The sequence below is a fragment of the Chiloscyllium punctatum genome, chromosome 26, assembly GCF_047496795.1.
Source record: "Chiloscyllium punctatum isolate Juve2018m chromosome 26, sChiPun1.3, whole genome shotgun sequence".
Lineage (NCBI taxonomy): Eukaryota > Metazoa > Chordata > Chondrichthyes > Orectolobiformes > Hemiscylliidae > Chiloscyllium > Chiloscyllium punctatum.
The window spans coordinates 70597085-70620417 of NC_092764.1; the positions used below are offsets into that span (position 1 = coordinate 70597085).

Sequence of the window (23333 nt, forward strand, 5' to 3'; positions counted from 1 at the left end):
ATGCAATTGTTGTTCTCCGAAAATTACATCAACTGACAGAAAGAACAAAGTCTCAAATCAACTGGCCTGAAATCTGCACCACACGCACAAGAGATTGTGCTACTTGGAGACCGACCGTCTTATCCAAGACTGTAATTATTGATGGCTCCAAGGATGGGCATAATTGCCACATTATAAAGTAATCTTCAGACATCACAATGATATTACTAATCTATCTTGTCTTTTTACACAAAAGGAAAATCTAAAATTGCCTTTTCCCTAGGTGAATCCACGAAATAGCATTGTTGAATACAGTCCATTAAAGTATCCTCCAAAACACTTTTGTCATTTCACTTGTACAGTCTCATGAAGATTTCCATCCCCCACAACACTGCATTGCCTTTGCTACAAAGTGTTCTGATTTTTCGCTTAATTCTTTACCTAATAGTATAACCACTGTTAGGCAAAGACAAACAACTCCAGACAATGTCTTCTCACCTCTCCCCATGCAATCCCATTCCCTACTCTGAGTCAAGGCCTTTTCTTTCACTACGACCCCAGTGTCATCCTGAATTTTCAGGGCTGCCCTGTCTCCTCAAAACATAAAAGCACCTTGGAAATTTAATTCCCAATTTTGTTTACCATGCAATGGCTATTCGATCAAATCCACTTATCTCAATTTGTGCCACTAATCTTCCCACAAATACTTAGTGCACTTAGATAAAGTACCTTTAATTTTTATAATTGTTTGAACAATTTCCCTTGCTACTGGTGCACTAAACCTCAATATTCCTTCCAGTCACACTCTGCACCCTTACCGTATGCTGCACTGTAGTCTTGAATTCTTGCTTTAGATTTATACATTTCACCTCACTTGAACAATCCTTGCATGTTTAGTAGAGATACAGACCAGTACTCCATGACACTTTTCTGGACCAATTCATGATATTTAAATAATCTGTTTAACTGGGTCATCAAGTCATAATATCATCGAAATGTACAGCATGGAAACAGACCCTTCAGTCCAACGTGTCCATGCCAACCAGATATACTAAATTAATTAGTCCCATTTGACAGCACTTGGCCCATATCGTTACAAACACTTCCTATCCATATACCCGTCCAGATGCTTTTTAAATGTTGTAATTGTACCAGCATCCATCACTTCCTCTGGTAGCTCATTCCATACATGTACCACCCTCTGTGTGAAAAAGTTGTCCCTTAGGTTCCTTTTAAATCTTTCCCCTCTCACTCTAAACCTATACCTTCTAGTTCTGGACTCCTCCACGTCAGGGAAAAGTCCTTGCCTATTTATCCTATTCATGCCCGTCATGATTTTATAAGCCTCTATAAGGTTACCCCTCAGCATCCAACGCTCCAGGGAAAACAGCCCCAGTCTATTTAGCCTCTCCCTATAGTTCAAACCTTCTAACCCTAGCACCATCCTTGTAAATCTTTTCTGAAAGGGTGTTTGTGAACGGGTGTTCTTGAAATGGCTCAGAAAAGATCTGCAAGGATAATACCTGGGTTGGTTGTTTGAGCTATAGGGAGAGGTTGAATAGACTGGGGCTGTTTTCCCTGGAGCATCAGAGGATGAGTGGTGACCTTTATAGAGGTTAATAAAATGATGAGGGGCATGGATAGGATAAATAGACAAGGTCTTTTCCCTGAGGTGTGGGAGTCCAGAACTAGAGGGCATAGGTTTAGGGTGAAAGGGGAAAGATATAAAAGGGACCTAAGGGGCAACTTTTTCATACAGAGGGTGGTACGTGTATGGAATGAGCTGCCAGAGGAAGTGGTGGAGGCTGGTAAATTACAACATTTAAAAGGCATCTGGATGGATATATGAATAGGAAGGGTTTAGAGAAATATGGGCCAAGTGCTGGCAAATGGGACAAGATTAATTTAGGATATCTGGTTGGCATGGACAGGTGGGACCAAAGGGTCTGTTTTCATGCTGTACATCTCTATGATTTTATGATTTGATGGCCCACGTATATAGATCATTGAAATGTCATGAATTGGTACAGAAAAGTATCAAACAGTAATGGCATACTGGTCTATATCTCAACTAAAAGTGTGAGGATTGTTCAAGTGAGGGAAAGTGTATAAATCTAAAACAAGAATTCAAGACTACAGTGCAGCATAGGGTAAAGATGCAGAGTGAAACAGGAAGGAACATTGAGGTTTAGTGCACCAGTGAATAAAGTTGCAAGGGGAAATATTCAAACAACTATAAAATTTAAAGGTACTTTATCTTTTACTGTTCTCCCTTAACACCATTTGAAAATTCACTTGTTATAACCCATTTAAACTCAAAGTGGATGAAATCCATTTGCTACAGTTTCACTCATGCACTCAATCTACCAACTCTTTGTAATATTACACTTGTATTTATTAGTACAAAGCGACTATTATCAGCAAGTTTGGATAAGCCTCCCTGTCAGTCATTTAAATCATTAATAAATCCAGTAAATATTTAAAGCTTCAGGAATTTGGGACACCGCTAGTAATATGTTGTCAATGATTGGACCTGTCCATTATCCCTATTGTCAGATACCTGCCACTCAGCCAATTTCCTAAACAGATCAATAATTCATCTCAAAATTTCAAGAGCTTAAACTTTAACTAACAGCCTTTTATGAGGTACTTTATCAAGTGTACTCTGGAAGCTCATAAAATGTAATTTTAATAAACAAATCCACTACTTTATTCAACTCTTCAAAAAATTTCAGATTCATCAGGCATAATCTATGTTGGCTGTCACTGACCAACTGAAACGGTTCATGATATTTATTTAATCACCCTGTCCTTAAGTGACAAACTTCAGTAATTGCCTGACAACAGATATGAGATTAACTGGTTTATAATCCCCTAACTTTCCTTTCTGTCTCTCTCCTTCACCTTCCTTAAATAGTGGAATGACACTGCCAATTTTGTTATCTCGAAGAATGGTTCTTGAATAAAGAGACCTACAGAAACTTTGTTAAGGTATCTGCAAATGTTCTTAACCCCAACGCCCAGGATATCCAGATGTTTCCATCCTGGCTCTTAAATTTGTTACGATCAGAATCTGTATTCTTTTTCTTTATAATGATTTAATTAATGTTAATTAGGGAGTGATGTCTCTGATTCAATAAAAGTTTCCTTGATTTCTGGGCATACTGGAATCTTTCTTAATTGGCTGGCCCATAGAATTCATAGGGTGGTGGTAGATGGAAAGTATTCAGCCTGGAGCTCGGTGACCAGTGCTGTTCTAGGACCTCTGCTCTTTGTGATTTATAAAAATGATTTGGATGAGGAAGTGGAAGGGTGGGTGGGTGGGTTAGTAAGTTTGCCAATGGCACGGAAGTTGGTGGAGTTGTGGGTAGTGTGGGGGGCTGTTGTAGGTTGGATCAGGACATTGACAGGATGCAGGACTGGGTTGAGAAGTGGCAGATGGAGTTCAACCTGGAAAAGTATGAAGTGATTCACTTTGGAAGGTCAAATTTGAATGCAGAATACAGCGTTAAAAGCAGGATTCTTGGCAGTGTGGAGGAACAGAGGGATCTTTGGGTCCATGTCCATAGATCCCTCGAAAGTTATTAAGGCTGTTAAGAAGGCATATGGTGTGTTGGTTTCAGAGACAGTAAACGTAAGCCAGTGATGCCCACAACCCATGAATAATTTTCTTATGTTACTTGCATCGATGCAATACCTTTCACAACCTTGAGTGTCGTGAAGTGATTTTGAGCTAGTGAAGTACACTTGAAGAGTCATCGCAATTGTCCATGAAATCTAGCAGCCAATAAAATTTTTAAAGTTTCATTTCCTTGCCACACCTTTCCAACCAGCTCCACACTCAAGACTGCAAGTCAAAGTTACAGAATAGTTCACAGTTATTTAAAATTTGCCTGTAATGGATTATAGAAGGTTGTACAAAAGAGCAAATTGCCTTCAGTATGTCAGGCATTCGAAGTTGGCTGAGATTCACTGATGACAGTCTCTGATTGACTGACTTTCAGAACCTGCACCACTTGAAGCTGGAGGATTGTCGGCCTTGCAAACTGATCCCAGGGGACTGTAACCGGAGCTCAGAGAGACTCATCTGCTTGGTCTCTCGCTGCTGTTCACGGGCTGTGCCCAGGGAACCTTCAGCTTTGCTATTTAAATTCTCAGGTTTCACATCAGAATCTCATCTGCTCTTCCCCACTCCAGGAACAACCTTCCGAAAACGAGGCGCCAATTTCTAGTTCTCCTCTTGAATGCAAGTAACGGAAAGAAACTGCATTACAATTAAAACAATTGATAGCATGTTCACTTTAGCATTCCAATATATTCCACTAAGTGGTTACAATGCACTGTGCTATTCTGGACTGTCAACAATAAAAGCAAGGCTGTAGCAACATCTAAATATAGGCCAGGTAGCTGGAGGAAGCAGAGAACAACAAAGGGATATGGGATTACAAAACTGCTCATTTGGAAAATAAGCAACATGGACTGAGTGGAACACTTGGTCTGTTTTTGCTGCAGTTTCTCGGTTTCTTAAAACAAACGGAAAGACTTGGTCATGCCCCAATTCTCTCTCATGTTTTGCTGATTTTAATTTTTTGGAGGCGATGACTCTTCAAGTGTACTTCACTAGCTCAAAATCACTTCATGATACTCAAGGTTAAAAGAAAATCGCAGAACACCAGGTTATAGTTCAATAGGTTTATTTGGAAGCACTAGCTTTTGGAGTGCTGCTCCTTCATCAGGTGGTTGTAGCGTGTAAGATCATAAGTGTCCTACAATCTTATACGCCACAAACACCTGATGAAGGAGCAGCGCTCCAAAAGCTAGTGCTTCCAAATAAAGCTGTTGGACTCTAACCTGGTGTTGTGCGACTGCTGATTTTAGTTAGTTTATTTTCTTCACCACTACATACACACGTGATGAAATGACATTATCGAGGTTAATAAAATCATAAGGGGCATGGATAAGGTAAATAGCCAAGGTCGTTTTCCCAGGGTAGGAGAGTTCAAAACTAGAGACCATTGGTTTAAGGTGAGAAGGGGAAAGATTTAAAAAAGGGACCTGAGGGGTAACTTTTTCATGCAGAGGGTGAGGAAGTGGTGCAGGTGAGTATAATTACAACGTGCAAAAGATATCTGGATGAATAGGGGAGGATTTAGAGGGATATGAACCAAATGCTGGCAAATGGGCGTAGGTCAGATTGGGATTATGGTTGGCCCAGATGAGCTGGACTGAAGTGTCTATGACTCAGCATTAACTGGACAATCAGCTTTCTCAATCTGCTAGGTTGTTTTGCTTCATAAATTTTTTATCTTCATGGTGTCTGGTTTATGCAATATAAGCATTAAATTGGTAGTAACATGTAATTAATTATCGCACCTTCTGCACATCTGCGAAATATCACCCAAGGTTCAGATTAGGAACATGGAGGAGTGGTCGGCCATTCAACCCTCAAACCTGTTCCCCACTCATTAATATCTCAAGATCAGCTGTGATCTCAAAGTGTTAATTTGCTCTACTGACCTGCACAAAATTGAATGCCCCGGGGTGGGGGAGGTGATGGGTCTTTGTCTTATAGGTGGAATGTGGGAGGTTTACACAGCCATTTCCTTACCATTCAGGGATGAACATTTTCATCCAGAAACCAAGAACAACATTGCAGTTGGAAATTTAACTACTCCCCTCTAGTTACAAAAAAACAATCTGCAACAGATTCGACCATTAAGGGATGATTTCTACATTGTTTCTGGAGGTGGGCTGGTCACCGCATTGTATCTTGAGTAGCATGTGACAATGAGGGGATGGCTGAGGGTTGGCTTGTGGGCAGTACTAACTGTGATATTGAGAGTTTTGTAGAAAGACGTTTCCTTTTGTTCAGAGAGAGCTTTTGCACGACCCCGTAACGTCTGCGAGGTGTGTGTTAAAAGGTCCCTCCAGAAAGCTTGTACTGTACTGTGCTTAATACATTTGGCTGCTTATTCACAGAAGTTGGTGTGTTGCAGTTGCACCCAAGGTGTAAGAATCTCAAGAGTAAAAGAACCTAACAATCTGTGGCCTAACTCTATATACCTGCCTTTGGCCCATATTCCTCATATCTTTAAAAAAAAATTATCTCAGATTTAAAATCAGAGATTTATTCTGCATCCCACCCTTTAAGGGTAAAAGTGCTTCCTAACCATAAGAAATAGGAATAGGAGTAGCCTGCCCTGCCATTCAAGAGGAATCATGGCTTATCCAACATTCCTCACATCCATTTTACCTCCCCATTCCCTGTAACCCTTGATCGTCCAACCAAGAATCTATCTCAGCCTTAAATATAGGCAAGGACCCTGCCCTTACAGCTCTCTGGGCAAGGAATTCCAAGGACTCTCAACCCTCAGAGAAGAAATTCCTCATCATCTCAGTCTTAAATTGGCACCCCTTTATTCGGAGACTGTGCCCTGTGGTCCTGGACTCTCACATGAGGGGAAACATCCTTTCAGCATTTACCCTGTTAAATCTCTTCAGAATCCTCAATGTTTCATGAGATCTCCTCTCATTCTTCAAAACTCCTGTGAGTCGAGTCCCAACCTATTTCCTCATAAGACAACCTCTTCAGACCAGGGATCATTTGAGTAAACCTTCTCTGAACTGCATCCCTTGAAATGATAGTTTTCCAGAAATAAGGTGACCAAAACTGCTCATAGTACTCTCGGTGCGGACTCACCAGCACCCTGTACAGTTGCAATAAGACTTCTCTAATCCTTGAAATAGAGGCCAATATTCCATTCATCTTCCAGATTATCTGTTGTACCTGTGTATTAGCTTTCTGTGTTTCATGCACAAATACCCCCAAATCCCTTTGTGTTGCAGCGGTCAGCAGTTTTCCTCCATTTAAATAGCATTCTGTTCTTTGTTCTCCCTTCCAAAAATTAACAACTTTGCCTTTTTCCACATTCTACTTCAGTTGCCAACTTTTCTGCACTCACTTAACCTATCACTATCTCTCTGTAAACTGTTTGTATCCCTTTCGCAACCTGCCTTTCCACCTATATTTGTGTTGTCTGCAAGTCTGGCTACAGTACATTCGCTTCCTTCCTCCAAGTCATTAAATATATAGGAAACAGTTGCACTCCCAGATCAAGCAATACTGTGGTCCCAGTATCTCTGCTGAATGGTCTGATTGTAATGCTCAATCTGTGCCCCCTCATTCTGGAATTCCCAAAGAATGGAAATAGTTTCTCTTTATTTACCTTATCATTTTCTGTTAATATCTTGAAGGCTTTGATCAGGCCACCTTTAACCTTCCAAATTCTCAAGAAAGCATGCCTAAAGTTGTGTAATCTATGTGTACAACTTAACCCTTGAAGTTCAGGTATCATTCACGTAAACCCGAGTTGTACTTCCTCCAAGGACTGTATATTCTTCCTTGGTGCCCAGATTCTGGCAGAAGTCTCAATCCTGAGGTATTCTTGTCAACATTTCAAAGTGTTGCTGTGCCTCAGTGGTCATAATAGTCTAAATCAAAAAGTTGCAACTTCAAGTCTCACTCCAGACCTTGCAGCAGAAAGTCTCGGCAGACAATCAAATGTAGCGGTATGAGTATGCAGAGTTATTAGAAGTTGTTGAGCTTTTTGTTCTCCGAGATGGACATAAAAGATCCTAGGGTACATTTTGAAGAACAGGGGAGTTATCCCTAGTATCCATGTGTCCCTCAATCAACATTGTATAAAAACGGATTATTTGCTCATTATCACCCTGCCATGTGAAAATTGTCGGCCACTTTTCTATACTACAATGGTGACTAATTTCACAAAGTAAAATACTACAGGTGCTGGAAACAAAAATAAAAATGGTGAAAATACTCAGAAGCAGAGATAACATTTATCTATGGTCTTTCATCACCTTGAAGAAATGACCCTGGAACCTACCTACCTATTGGTAAAATATTGTGTTTCCACTTAAAACATACTTAATTGTTTGTGAAGTATTTTGGGATGTGCTGAGACTGTCAAAGTGCTAAATAGTTTCACATTATTTCTTTTAATATTTGGAATCAAAAAAGATCACAGCTGATTCGTGACATCAGTATGCATGGAACATTGTCAATGGAGAGGTTAAATTATGAGGAGGGATTACCCAATTTGTTCCCTCACAGGGTAGAGAATCGTGGAACTGTTTACCACGGAGGCCAGTGGAGGTTGTAGCATTAAGTATATCCAGCGCTGAGGCTGACAGATTTTTAATCAGTAAGGGAATCAATGGTTGTGTGTAAAAGGCAGGAAAATGAGTTGAGGATTGTCAGATTAACCATGAATTCATTAGAATAATGGAGCAGACTTGATGGGCTGAATGGCCCGCTTTTGCTTCTCTGCCTTGTGGTCTACAAACTGAAGTTGAATTCCCTGGAATTTAGAAGGTTAGCATTGATTTAATCAAGGTTTTCAGGGTATTAAGGAGAAATGGATTCAGCTATTTCCCCTGGTTGGGGAATCTAAAACTGGAGAGCATTACCTAAGAAATTGAAGTTAGAAAACACGCCTGCTGACTCACCGCTAACTGCTTTCCCAATCTGCCAAAGTTTGTTATTTCACTTCCTAAACTCATCTTCAGGGTTGCTGGTTGACACAAGATTAAATTGGTAGGATTGCATAATCTTTTATCCCACCATTCTACAGGAGGACTGGTCTCGAAACATTAACTCTTTTCTTGCCACACTTGCTGTCAGACCTGCTCAGTTTCTCCAACAATTTCTGCTTTTGCAAAAACACTTGGCCATCTGTTCATTTTAAATCAATAAACTAATATAGATTGTGGTTATCCAAAGATATAAAAGGACTATCAGACAAAGATTAGCCATGACCTCACTGAATAAACGGAGCAGGTTCAAGAGGGTAAAAGACCTACCATTTTCCTACGCCTGTAAGAGGCTTTGTAAACCTGATTACCCACTGTAAACTTATATTACCAGTACTAGCCACATACAGTTAGTTATTATGGCACTCTTACTGCCTCTCTGCCCTTCCCTCCCCATTCCTGTCCAGAATGGAGCAGGACTAGGCTTGGTTGTAACTTTCTGGTCAGATACCCCATGTCAGTCACAATCCAAGATGAAAGAATGGTTGTCAAGTGTGCAATTCGGAGAAGATCCTTGTGAAATTCTCACTTTAGTCATGTTTAATCACACAACAGACCCTCCCCCACCTCTCCAAATGAGAAAGGCTTGCTTCTCAGAAACCAGAACACACAAAAGTGATGAGCAGGGAATGGCCACCTTAGCTCCTCAAGCCTGGCCTACATGGTCATGAATGCTGTATGACTGGGCTGTATTCTCCCGAACAATGGATCATGAAATGCAAAACATTAAAATTCCAATTTTGAGAAATTACAACATTTGGCTTGAAAAAAAACATGTTGAAAAAATTTCTAGCAGGTAGAGAGGAGGAATTATTTCCAATTGTGGGAGACTCCTCATAAGATTTACCACCTTAACCTGAGAGCTAAGAAACTTGTGGGTGCTGTCAGGAAGCACTACTCTACTCAAAAGTAGTATCACACCACCATCACCAAAGAAAAATGCTCGGGGTCAACTGAAAATGTCACAATGCAATATTGAAGGATTTTCATAGAACTGGCACATTAAAGGGACACGGAATGAAAACGGGAATCTTGAGCTAAGATTCAATGCAATCATACTCCACCACTTGAAACATTCATGACCAGACTGTAGCCTCAACTCTTTCTCATTTATCACCTCTTGATTCACTGGTCAATTAAGAATTTCACCATTTGACTGTATAGCCCTAAAGGCCCGAGGGATAGAATGGACTAAACCTTTTGTCATGCTTCCAGGATAGACTCTTACTGCCCAACTATCCTTGGCGAACCTAATTCAAGAAGCCACTATTAGCATGCACACCGTATCTGTTGCTTTCCCCACCTTTAATAAGGCCAGATCACCAGTCAGAATATGTTTCTGGGTCATAGGAAGGGCCCAGCATAACTGTCACACACATTCCCAGAAAAGTGATTGAGGAACATAACATCTGGAAAACGTAGCCGCCTAAAATCTTGGCAAGGCTGGGAGCAGGACTTTGCTGAATCAATCTGGGTGTCCCAGATGGCCGACAACTAACCATGAGAGAATGTGACATTTCAACAGGAAAAGACCAGCAGAGAAAGTTTGGGAGAGAACGCGAGATCAGAATCCGACCAACTCCAACAAGTCTCCCTCGCTCCCTCGATGGACCAAGCATCATCATAAAAAAAAAGGAACACGACAAGAATTGACGGGAACCCCTTTCGTTCTCATTTCAAAGCGAACTCCGGAAGCAATTACTGAACATAACTTGGCGCAGAACACGGTCTCCCACCAGAAAAACACAAAAAAAACTTCTGGGTTCCTCGTGAAGAAAGATTGCTCCTTTAAAACCACCATTCGAAGGGAAGCCCTTAAAATGAAGCAGTGATTTTTAAAGGCACTGGAATCACATTACAGCATCACCTCAACCTAAAACCTGCTCCACAGGTCCATCGAACTTCCACAGTTGGATTACTGACGATTCTGAAACTGTTCTGTCACACAGAACCGAGCATGAGGCCACTTAATTAGTGGTCAGTGTGAATAAGGGACTATTTGTGTGTGTGTGTGTGTATAATCTAGTTTAAGGACTTCAGCTTGTGTGATTGCCTGGGTTCAGATTCCACCCGCGGTCATATTCGGCTGTCCTTCCCGCTTGAGCAAGGATCCAACCTGGAAATCTTCCTGGCTAAAATTCAGGGGAGCAGGGCTGACAGAAACTGGTTGTGCCTCACTCTACAGCAGGGTCCCAGCTCCTGTGAAGCGACATTCAACTTACCAGTAGTGGAGATGTTTGCCTGGAGACGCCTGAAGGTAGCCGGACCACTGCCTGAAGTTTAAGCGGGTGCTCAGTCCAGGTAAGTTTAGGACTTCATCTGGGGAGTAGGAGCCGAAGCAGCTCCGAACACACAGCAACAGCAAACACCACCTCATGTTTGTTACCGAACACTACAGGAATGCTCCGGCGGCCCCCTCATATGACCAGCTCAGAATAAAATGATCACATGATCGATAATGAATGAGATATTCGCGGAAGCGGGGGCGGTGCATAACCATCAGCAACTCAGTTCACCCTGAACCACTGAGAGGAACTGGAAATCCAGACCTAGAGAGAGAGAGAACGTGATTGGTCTTGAACGAGACAAACCGAGAGCTGTACGAGAAAGAGAAAGAAAGCTACGATTGAGAGAGAAAGAGATGGGCCGGCAGACACACGGTCTGGAGATTGAGGTAGATGAGTCAGAGAAAGCTGAATGGGACGGATTCTAGCCCTGGGCGACTGTGTGGAGTTTGCCAATTCTCTTCATGTCTGCTTGGGTTCTGTCAGGTGCTCAGGTTTCCTCCAACTGTTGAAAAATGTGCAGGTTAGGTGGATGGCCGTGCTGAATTGCCCAGTAAGGGTAAAGGGATGTGCAGGTTAGGTGACAGCCTTTTACTACAACCATTGGTAACTGAACCAGCTGCTTCACATCGGAGACTGGAACGGAAGTTGTGTCCTTAATCTGTAAAGACTCCCCTGGTGTAGGGTCTCAGTCTAGCAGACGGCTTGCATAAACTTAGGGGTTGGAATCCAGAGTGAATTTTGTTGGAAGACTGGTTCTGTGAACTCTGAAATGGCTGTACTGATATCGACCTCCATTACAAACAGGTCACTGTTTAACCAGGCGTTTATTTTCGCTGTATCATAGAATCCCTACAGTGTGGAAATGGGACATTTGGCCTAACAAGTCCGCACCGACCCTCTGAAGAGTAATCCACCCAGACCCGCCTACCCTATTATTCGACATTTCCCCTGACTAATGCACCTAACCTACACATCCCTGAACACTATGGGCAAGTTAGCACGGCCAATTCACCTGACCTGCACATCTTTGCACTGTGGGACGAAACCGGAGCACCCAGAGGGAGAATGTGCAAACTCCACACAGTAGCCCAAAGCTGGAATTGAACCCAGGTCCCTGGTGCTGTGAGGCAGCAATGCCACTATTGGTTCTGACTGGGATGTTACTGAGCAATTTAGCTGTTTCAAACCAGAGACTTTCCAGGGTATGCACTCTCCTGGACACTGGCCCATGAGTTTTCATACTGAACTTGGTTCTAGTAGGACTCTTTTACTGTCTCAAGCATACCGGCAGCAATGACAATGATTTGCTAGCCCAGATCCTTAGGAACATTTGAACCATTTGGTCAAGACTTGGCTTCGTTTTGGGGTTTTGTTATGAGCTGACCTAGGGTCCCTATGTTCAGGTATATTCTGAGTAAGGCTGGTACAATTACAACATTTAAGAGGCATTTGGATGGGTGTATGAATGGGCCGGTTATGGGCCGGTTGCTGGCAGGTGGGACTATATTGGGTTGGGATATCTGCTCGGCATGGACGGGTTGGACCGAAGGGTCTGTTTCCATGCTGTACATCTCTATGACTCTAATTGCCTTAACTCAGGTGGTGTTCCCTAAGCTCAATTCGACTGGTGAGGGTGTCCACATCCATTGGAATACCCTGCAACTCATATCCTCCACTAACTGCATTTTCCAATGACAAAGCCAGTTGTCTGCCTGTTTGAAATCCAGTTGGGCTTCAGTTAGTAGGCACTTTTGCATAATTATATCATTAATCCCACATACCAAAAAACCACTCAGTATCTCATTAGTCATAAAGATGTACAGCATGGAAACAGACCCTTCGGTCCAACCTGTCCATGCTAACCAGATATCTCAAACCAATCTAGTCCCACCTGCCAGCACCTGGCCCATATCCCTCCAAACTCTTCCTATTCATATACCCATCCAACTGCCTCTTAAATGTTGCAATTGTACCAGCCTCCACCACATGCTCTGACAGCTCATTCCATACACGTACCACCCTCTGCATGAAAATGTTGCCCCTTAGGTCTCTTTTATATCTTTCCCTTCTCACCCTAAACCTATGCCCTCTAGTTTTGGACTCCCCGACCCCAGGGAAAAGACTTTGTCTATTTATCCTATCCATGCCCCTCATAATTTTGTAAACCTCTATAAGATCACCCCTTAGCCTCCGACGCTCCAGGGAAAACAGCCCCAGCCTGTTCAGCCTCTCCCTGTAGCTCAGATCCTCCAAACATGGCAGCATCCTTGTAAATCTTTTCTGAACCCTTTCAAGTTTCACAACATCTTTCCGATAGGAAGGAGACCAGAATTGCACGCAATATTCCCACAATGGCCTAACCAATGTCCTGTACAGCCGCAACATGACCTCCCAACTCCTGTACTAAATACTCTGACCAATACACTTTCAAGGAGCTATGAATTTGCACTCCAAGATCTCTTTGTTCAGCAACACTCCCTAGGACCTTACCATGAAGTGTATAAGTCCTGCTAAGATTTGCTTTCCCAAAATGCAGCACCTCGCATTTATCTGAATTCAACTCCATCTGCCACTTCTCAGCCCATTGGCCCATCTGGTCCAGATCCTGTTGTAATCTGAGGTAACCCTTTCGCTGTCCACAACACCTCCAATTTTACTGTCATCTGCAAACTTACTAACTGTACCTCTTATGCTTGTATCCATATCATTTATGTAAATGACAAAAAGTAGAGGGCCCAGCACTGACCCTTGTGGCACTCCACTGGTCACAGGTCTTCAGTCTGAAAAACAACCCTTCACCACCACCCTCTGTCTTCTACCTTTGAGCCAGTTCTGTATCCAAATGGCTAGTTCTCCCTATATTCCATGAGATCTAACCTTGCTAATCAGTCTCCCATGGGGAACCTTGTCAAACGCCTTACTGAAGTCCATATAGATCACGTCTACTGCTCTGCCCTCATCAATCTTCTTTGTTACTTCTTCAAAAACTCAATCAAGTTTGTGAGACATGATTTCCCACGCACAAAGCCATGTTGACTATCCCAAATCAGTCCTTGCCTTTCCAAATACATGTACATCCTGTCCCTCAGGATTCCCTCCAACAACTTGCCCACCACGAGGTCAGGCTCACCAGTCTATAGTTCCCTGGCTTGTCTTTACCACCTTTCTTAAACAGTGGCACTACATTTGCCAACCTCCAGTCTTCTGGCACCTCACCTGTGACTATCAATGATACAAATATCTCAGCAAGAGGCCCAGCGATCACTTCTCTAGCTTCCCACAGAGTTCTCGGGTACACCTGAGCAGGTCCTGGAGATTTATCCACCTTTAACCATTTCAAGACATTCAGCACTTCCTCCTCTGTAATCTGGACATTTTGCAAGATGTCACCATCTATTTCCCTACATTCTATATCTTCCATATCCTTTTCCACAGTAAATATTGATACAAAATATTCATTTAGTATCTCCACCATTTTCTGTGGCTCCACATAAAGGTCGCCTTGCTGATCTTTGAGGGGCCCTATTCTCTCCCTAGTTACTCTTTAGTCCTTAATATATTTGTAAAAACCCTTTGGACTCTCCTTAATTCTATTTGCTAACGCTATCTCATGTCCCCATTTTGCCCTCCTGATTTCCCTCTTAAGTATACTCCTACTGCCTTTAAATTCTTCTAAGGATTCACTCAATCTATCCTGTCTATACCTGACATATGCTTCCTTCTTTTTCTTAACCAAACCCTCAATTTCTTTAGTCATCCAGCATTCCCTATACCTACCAGCCTTCCCTTTCACCCTGACAGGAATATACTTTCTCTGGATTCTTGTTATCTCATTTCTGAAGGCTTCCCATTTACCAGCCGTCCCTTTACCTGCGAACATCTGCCTCCAATCAGCTTTCGAGAGTTTTTGCCTAATACCGTCAAAATTGGCCTTTCTCCAATTTAGAATTTCAACTTTTAGATCTGGTCTATCCTTTTCCATCACTATTTTAAAACGAATAGAATTATGGTCGCTGGCCCCAAAGTGCTTCCCCACTGACACCTCAGTCACCTGCCCTGCCTTATTTCCCAAGAGTAGATCAAGTTTTTTCTCTTGTAGGTACATCCACATACTGAATCAGAAAATTGTCTTGTTACACACTTAAGAAATTCCTCTCCATCTAAACCTTTAACACTATGGCAGTCCCAGTCGATGTTTGGAAAGTTAAAATCCCCTATCATAACTACCCTATTATTCTTACAGATATCTGAGATCTCCTTACAAGTTTGTTTCTCAATTTCCCTCTGACTATTGGGGGGGTCTATAATACAATCCCAATAAGGTGGTCTATAATACAATTCCTTTCTTATTTCTCAGTTCCACCCAAATAAATTTCCTGGATGTATTTCCAGGAATATCCTCCCTCAGCACAGCTGTAATGCTCTCCCTTATCAAAAATGCCACTTCCCCCTCCTCTCTTGCCTCCCTTTCTATCCTTCCTGTAGCATTTGTATCCTGGAACATTAAGCTGCCAGTCCTGCCCAATCCTGAGCCACGTTTCTGTAATTGCTATGATATCCCAGTCCCATGTTGCTAACCATGCCCTGAGTTCATCTGCCTTCCCTGTTAGGCCCCTTGCATTGAAATAAATGCAGTTTAATATATTAGTCCTACCTTGTCCCTGCCTGCCCTGACTGTTTGACTCACTTCTGTTCTCAGCTGTACCTGTCTCAGATCAATCTCTTTCCTCACTATGTCCCTGGGTCCCACCATCCCCACCTTACTAGTTTAAATCCTTCCAAGTAGTTCTAGCAAATCTCCCTGTCAGTATATATTATTTAGTCCCCTTCCAATTTAAGGGTTAAACCAAAGTCAATACCCTCTGCAAGTCATCTTAACCTAGTCAAAAATCCTGAAACGGACTCTCCTGGTTGTCAAATTGCCAAGTAAAACTGATCTAGAGGATCTATGGCATCCCTACATTTAGGAACATTCACAAACCTTGCAATTAAGGAAACAGGCTATTCAGCCCAACAAGTCCACACACCAAATCTCTGAAGGGCATCCCACCCAAACTCACGACTCTATCTCTGTAACCCTGCATTTCCCATGGCTAACTTATTGAATCTACACACCCCTCGACATGATGGCAATTTAGCATTGCCAATCTACCTGACTTGATGGCAACTCAGAATTAGAGGAGGTTTGGGGTTGTTACATTCTTTAACCAAATCCATCAAATTTTGAAAAGTTTTAGTATCTGGTCCCTCAGATAAAGTTATGGTCCTAATAACCAAAAAAGCTGAGGGTCCACAAGCTGTCAGAAGAATTCCTCATTGCTTTTCATCTGCCCAGTCTTTGATGGTAGGATCAAATCAATCAAGCTTCCCAAATAATGGCATTGTACCAAACATGCTTACCCCCAACTCAGAGTTAAGGATTTAAATTCAATGCTATGGGGCATGGATAAGGTAAATAGACAAGGTCTTTTCCCAGGGTGAGGGAGTCTAGAACTAGAAGGCATAGATTTAGGGTGAGAAGGGAAAGATATAAAAGAGACCTCAGGGACAATTTTTTCACACAGAGGTGGTGTGTGTGTGGAGTGAGTTGCCAGAGGAAGTGGAGGAGGCTGGTACAATTGCAACATTTAAAGGGCATTATGAATATGAATAGGAAGGGTTTAGAGGGATATGGGCCAGGTGCTGGCAGGTGGGACTATATTGGGTTGGGATATCTGGTCGGCATGGACAGGTTGGACTGAAGGGTCTGTTTCCGTGCTGTACATCTCTATGACAATCTGTTAAAGTCATGTGTAATGCCTTGGAATACTCCATATGTAAACAGTCAGCAAAACTTCAAACAGACTGCATTGTGGTCTCCTGTTACTAGAAGGATAATGAAAGGCTAATGACACCCTGCTCAATAGAAACTGTAGGAACATTTTTTGCTTTGCCCTTTAAGAACACTAAGAGCCAGTTCCAAATGTACTGGAGTGCACTTGTAGGACTGAATGCTTTTGTGTTTCAGCATTAGTGAGCTGTGCTTAAACTGGGTGCAATCTTCTATGGGTCTGACACAAGATTATGCCAGATAGTCACTGAATTTAAATCAGACTTTTGTAGCAGTCCTCATTTTAAAAATGGCACATTTTGGAATTAGAAGTAAAAATATTTATAAATTCTTTGGCATTCTGATCCATCATCATAACAATTGAAGGACTATCTCCTAGTTGCCCCTGTGACGCAGGTAAAGGAAGACCCTCTCTCACTCCTAGTGCTGCCAACCATTAAGAAAAGGAATCTGAACAAAGGAACTTCTATTAATTTGAACAAACAAGAATCTCAAAAGTCAACCATTCAATGATCAATGTTCATACTATCTGTAACTCCACTGTAACAGGCACAATGTCCAACTGTCCATTCCTTGTGAACAATTAAGGGACTGGCCCAGATATCTGCTTTTTAAACTTTTGTCATTTTTTACTTGCGCAAATTCCATATGCTTGTGTTTTGTGTTACCAGTTCTTCTCACATTTAGTAATTAACCATTTTGCAATCAACTTAATGAAGAAGATAACCCAGTTTCTCTCTCCTCACCTTGGAACTTAACAATTGAGTGTGTGGTGATGGAAAAGCATAGCAGGTCAGGCAGCATCTGAGGAGCAGGAGAATCAACGTTTCAAGCAAAAGCTCTTTATCAGGAATGAGGGTGGAGAGATAAATGAGAGGGGGGGTGGGGCTGGGGGGGAAGGTGGCTGAGAGTGCAATAGGTGGATGGAGGTGGAGGTAATGGTGATAGGTTGGAAAGGAGGGTGGAGCGGATAGGTAGGAAGGAAGATGGACAGGTAGGACAGGTCATGAGGGCGGTGCTGAACTGGAAGGTTGAAACTGGGATAAGGGTGGGTAAGGATAAATGAGGAAACTGGTGAAGTCCACATTGATGCTGTGGAGTTGGAGGGTCCCAAAGCAGAAGATGAGGCGTTCTTCCTCTAGGTATCAGGTGGTAAGGGAGTGGTGATGGAGGAGGTCCAGGACCTGCATGTCCTTGGCGGAGTGGGAGGGGGGAGTTGAAATGTTCAGCCATGGGGCAGTGGGGTTAGTTGGTGTGTGTGTCCTGGAGATGTTCTCAGAAGCGCTCTGCTAATAGGCATCCTGTCTCCCCAAATGCAGAGGAGACGGAATCGGGAGCAACAGATACAGTAAATGACGTGTGGAAGTGCGGGTGAAACTTTGATGGATGTGGAAGGCTCCTTTGGGGCCTTGGATGGAGGTGAGGGAGAGGTGTGGGTGCAGGTTTTGCAATTCTTGTGACAGAGGAAGGTGCCGGGAGGGGAGTATGGGATGTTGGGTGGTGTGGACCTGACGAGGTAGTCGTGTAGGGAACGGTTTTTATGGAAAGCGGATGGGGTGGGCAGGGGAATATATCTCTGGTGGTGAGGTTCGTTTGTAGGTGGCGGAAATGGTAGAGGGTGAAGCGATGTATATGGAGGTTGGTGGAGTGGAAGGTGAGGACCGGGGGCTTGTGTTCTTGGTGCGGTTGGAGTGGTGGGGTTCGAGGGTGGAGGTGTGGGAAGTGGATGAGATGGCTGGAGGGCATCACCAACCATGTGGGAGGGGAAATTGCAATCTTTAAAAAGGAGGCCGTTTGGTGTGTTCTGTGGTGGAACTGGTCCTCCTGGGAGCACATGCAGCGGAGACTCATTGGGAGTAAGGGACAGCATTTTTGCAGGAGGCAGGGTGGGAGGATGTGTAATCCAGGTAGCTGTGGGAGTTGGTGGGTTTGTAGAAAACGTCAGTATTGAATCAGTCACTGTTGCTGGAGATGGAGGGCTCCAGGAAGGGGAGGGAGGTGTCTGAGATGGTCCTGGTGAATTTAAGGTTGGGGTGGGATGTGTTGGTGAAGTTGATGAACTGTTCAACCACCTTGTGGGAGCACGAGGTGGCGCCGACACAGTCATCAATGTAGTGGAGAAAAAGGTGGGGAGTGGTGCCGGTGTAACTGTGGAAGATAGACTGTTCCATGTAGCCAACAAAGAGACAGGCATAGCTGGGGCCCATGTCGGTGCCCATGGCTACCCCTTTTGTCTGGAGGAAGTGGGAGGATTCGAACGAGAAATTATTGAGGGTGAGGACCAGTTCAGCCAAACAGAGTGTCAGTGGAAGGGTACTGGTGGGGACATCGGGAGAGGAAGAAATGGAAGCTTGGAGGCTCTGGTCATGGTGGATGGAGGTGTAGAGGGATTGGTTGTCCATGGTGAAGATGAGACATTGGGGGCCAGGGAAACAAAAGTCTTGGAGGAGGTGGAGGGTGTGGGTGATGTCCCAAGTATATGTGGGGAGTTCCTGGACCGGGGGGATAGGACAGCGTCAAGGTATTTGGAGATTAATTCGGTGGGGCAGGAGTAGGCTGAGATGATGGGTCGGCCAGGATAGTTAGGCTTGTGGATCTTGGGTAGGAGGTAGAACCGAACGGTGCGGGGTTCCTGAACAATGAAGTTGGAAGCTGTGGGTGGGAGATCTCCTGAGGTGATGAGATTGTGAATGGTCTGGGATATGATGATTTCATGATGGTAGGTGAGGTTATGGTCGAGGGGGCGGTAGAAGGAGGTGTCTTCAAGTTGGCGCCTGGCTTCAGCAGTGTAGAGGTCAGTTCACCAAAGTACGACTGCACCTCCCTTGTCTGCTGGTTTGATGGAGAGGTTGGGGTCGGAGCAGAGGGAATGGAGGGCTTTGCATTGTGAGGGGAGAGGTTGGAGTAGGTTAGGGGGGGTGGACAGGTTGAGGAGGTCAATGTCTCGGCAGCAGTTGGAAACAAAGAGGTCAATGGCGGGTAACAGACTGGCACGGGTGTCCAGGTGAATGGGGGTGTTGGAGGTGGGGGAAGGGGTCCTTGGAAGGTGGACGGGAGTCTTGATGGAAAACATAAGCTCGGAGGTGGAAGAAGTGTTCGACGTCACAACTTAACAGATTGGGTTATCCCATCTGGTGCTGTGATGAGTTATAGAGTCATAGAACCTCTTCAGTCCAACTCATCCATCACCGTGTTTCCAAACTAAACTGGACCCACTTGCCTGCATTTGGCCCATATCCCTCCAAATATTTCCTATTCATGTACATATCCAAGTACCTTTCCAATGTTGTTACTGTACCTGCATCCACCAATTCCTCTGGCAGTTCATTCCACAAAAAATCCCCACTCTGTATATGAAAAGGTTGCCCCTCATATCCTTTTTAAATTTTCTCCTCTCATAGAGTCATACAGATGTACAGCTTGGAAACAGACCCTTCGGTCCAACTTGTCCTTGCCGACCAGATATCCCAGCCCAATCTAGTCCCTCTTGCCAGCACCCAGCCCATATCCCTCTAAACCCTTCCTATTCATATACCTATCCAGTTGCCTTTGAAATGTTGCAATTGTACTAGTCTCCACCACTTCCTCTGGCAGCTCATTCCATACATATACCACCCTCTAGGTGAAAAAGTTGTCCTTTAGGTCTCTTTTATATCCTTCTCCTCTCACCCTAAACCTATGCCCTCTAGTTCTGGACTCCCCCGCCCAGGGAAATGACGTTGTCTATTCACTCTATCCATGCCCCTCGTGATTTTATAAACCTCTATAAGGTCACCCCTCAGTGTCCAACGCTCCAGAGAAAACAGCCCTAGCCAGTTCAACCTCTCCCTATAGCTCAAATCCTCCAACCCTGGTAACATCCTTGTAAATCTTTTCTGAACCCTTTCAAGTTTCACAGCATCTTTCTGATAGGAAGGAGACCAGAATTGCACACAATATTCCAACTGTGGTCTAGCCAATGTCCTGTACAGCCACAACATGACCTCCCAACTCCTGTACTCAATACTCTGACCAATAAAGGAAAGCATGCCAAACGCCTTCTTCACTATCCTATCTAACTGCAACTCATCTTAAAAAATATGCTCCCTAGTTTTCAACTCACCCATCCTGAAGAAAAGACCCTTGCTATTCACCTTATCTAAGCGATCATGATTTTACAAACCTCTATAAGGTCACCCCTCGATTTCCTACATTCAATGAAAAAGGTCTCAGCCTATCTTTATAACTCAAACCCTTCACTGCTGGCAACATCCTGGTAAATACCAGGATTTACCATCCTGGTAAATCTCTCTAGTTTAATAATATTCTTCCTTTAGCAGGACAACCAGAACTGTACACAGTACTCCAGAAGCAACCTCACCAAAATCCTGTACAATCTCAACATGACGTCCCAACTCCTATACTCAAAGTCTGAGAATTGAAGGCAAGCATGCTAAATGCCTTCTTAATCACTCTGTCTGCATGTGACGCAAATTTCAAAGAATTATGTATCTGAACCCTTCGGTCTTTGTTCTACAACACTACCCGGGGCCCTACCATTAATTGTATAGGTCCTGCTCTTGTTTGTTTTACCAAAATGCAGCACCTCACATTTATCCAAATTAAACTCCATCTGCCACTCCTCAGCCCATTTACCCAATTGATCAAGATCTCTTTGTAATCTTAGTTAATCTTCTTCAGTGTCGACTATACCATCAATTTTAGTGTCATCCTCAAACTTACTAACCATGTCTCCTGAATTCTCATCCAAATCATTTATATAGATGACAAACAAAAGTGGACCCAGTACTGATCCCTGTGGAACTGCTGGTCACAGGTCTCCAGTCCAAAAAACAACCTCCTCCTTCTTCAACACCCTGTGTCTCCTCCATGACAAGATGTCAGCAATGGTCCTCACTGATGATATGACAGAATTCTTTGAAGTCAAGACAAGGGCCAAGCAGTGATATGTATTCAACCCCACCTGTTTCTCCACCTTCATCGCAACCATTCATCTTGTCAAGAACAAGAAAGATGAAAGATGTTTCAACATCAACTGGTTAAAATCCAAGAAAATTACACCAATCTCGCTTGTAGAACTTCAATATGTGGATGATGTCATTCTTACTCTCTCAGAAGAGAATCTTCAAGCCTTGCTTAACAACTTCACAGAAGCATACCCAAGAGTTGGTCTCAGCGTCAACTCAAGAGGACCTGTCCCTGAACAAGTTCCCATCTACCCTTTCTTTAAAATAGATAAAGAAATCCACCAAAACATGGAACACTATCCCTACGAGGTGAGCGATTTCTCACCTAAGGCTGACACCAATGTAAATATTCAACATCACACCCAAACTGCGAGTGCTGCCTTCTGATGCCCAAGGATTAGAACTTTGACAATCTCGACATCCTTGCTAAAACCAAGATCCTTGTGCAAAGGCAGTTGACATTCTGACTCTTCTATATGGCTCTGAAATTTGGACTACTTATATAGGCCATCTCAAGGCCCCTGGAGAAATATCATCAACGCAGTCGGAGGTGGATTCTCTGCCATCAGATGGCAGGACAAGCCTACTAACATCAATATCCTTGGACCAGTATTGAGTTCATAACCATCTGAAACCAACTCCCCTGGGCCAGTTACATGCTTGATGCCCAAGTTACAAATGCCAAAGCAAATAATCTTTGCCCAGTTCAAGGACAGCACTTGAGAGAAGGACTAAGGAAATCTAGGGAAGCTTAACTGGGATCCATTCATAATATAACACAGATTATACTTTGCAAGTAAGGCTGTTTGGGACTTCCTGTGATTGTGAAACTCACTGTTTAAGTACACGTCATTCTTTACTTCTAAGAGATGGTGGTTATTGGTTAGACTTATGAGAGACATGAAGAAACCATGATTTTAAAACAATGAACAGATGAAAGGGTTCTCTTGCCCAATTGCAGGGTATAAATGAAATCAAGATGAAATGATTCAGCCACTCCCACAGGCAGGCAGTTTACAGCATGGAGGGAGAGAGATCTTATGAATGTAAAGTGAAATTATCAGCAAAACAGTAAGATTGGATAAAAGAGAAAGAAATGTACTTTGAAGAAAGAGCACATAAGCTGTCAACAGTATTGATATGGCTGGTCAATATTAACTCCCGGGATATTAACAATAGTAATGCTATTGAATGTCAGGACAAGATGGTTAGATTCCTGCTTGTTGGAGCTGGTCATTGCCTGGAACATATCTGGCATGAGTGTTACTTATCAGCGGAAGATAGAACATTGGCCAGGTCTTGCTGCATGTAGGCACAGACTGATTCATGGAATCAGAATAGTTACCCAACAGAAGAAGGCTGTTTAGCATGGTGAGTTTGCACCAACTGTCTCCAAGAGCAAGTCAGCTGTTCCCACCTCACAATTCTTTCGCATAACTCTGAAAAATTACTTCCCTTCAAGACATTACCCAAGGCCCTTTTGAGAATATGACTGAGTCAACCTCCACTGCAGTCTCAGCCTATGCATTCCAGATTTGACACTTGCTATGAACAAAAAAAATCCTCTTATTGTTGCCTTTGATTATTTTACCAAACACCTTAAATCTATGTCCTCTAGTTCTTAACACGCCCATCAAAAGGAATACTTTTCTCCTTATC

At 43.2% G+C, this 23333-nt stretch overlaps 1 protein-coding gene and 1 long non-coding RNA gene across 2 annotated transcripts in view; one reads left to right on the forward strand and one right to left on the reverse strand.

The window, feature by feature from the left end:
* Positions 1-11040, reverse strand: part of LOC140453156 (lysosomal protective protein-like) — a 53218-nt gene extending 42178 nt beyond the window's left edge. The window contains exon 1 of the mRNA XM_072547605.1: positions 10812-11040. Coding sequence (XP_072403706.1) covers positions 10812-10966 — 155 coding nt within the window. The 5' untranslated portion in view covers positions 10967-11040. The remainder of the gene's footprint in view (positions 1-10811) is intronic.
* A 60-nt stretch (positions 11041-11100) lies between these two features.
* Positions 11101-23333, forward strand: part of LOC140453159 (uncharacterized) — a 32759-nt gene continuing 20526 nt past the window's right edge. The window contains exons 1-2 of the long non-coding RNA XR_011952314.1: positions 11101-11263; positions 21471-22470. This is a non-coding gene — a long non-coding RNA (uncharacterized lncRNA). The remainder of the gene's footprint in view (positions 11264-21470; positions 22471-23333) is intronic.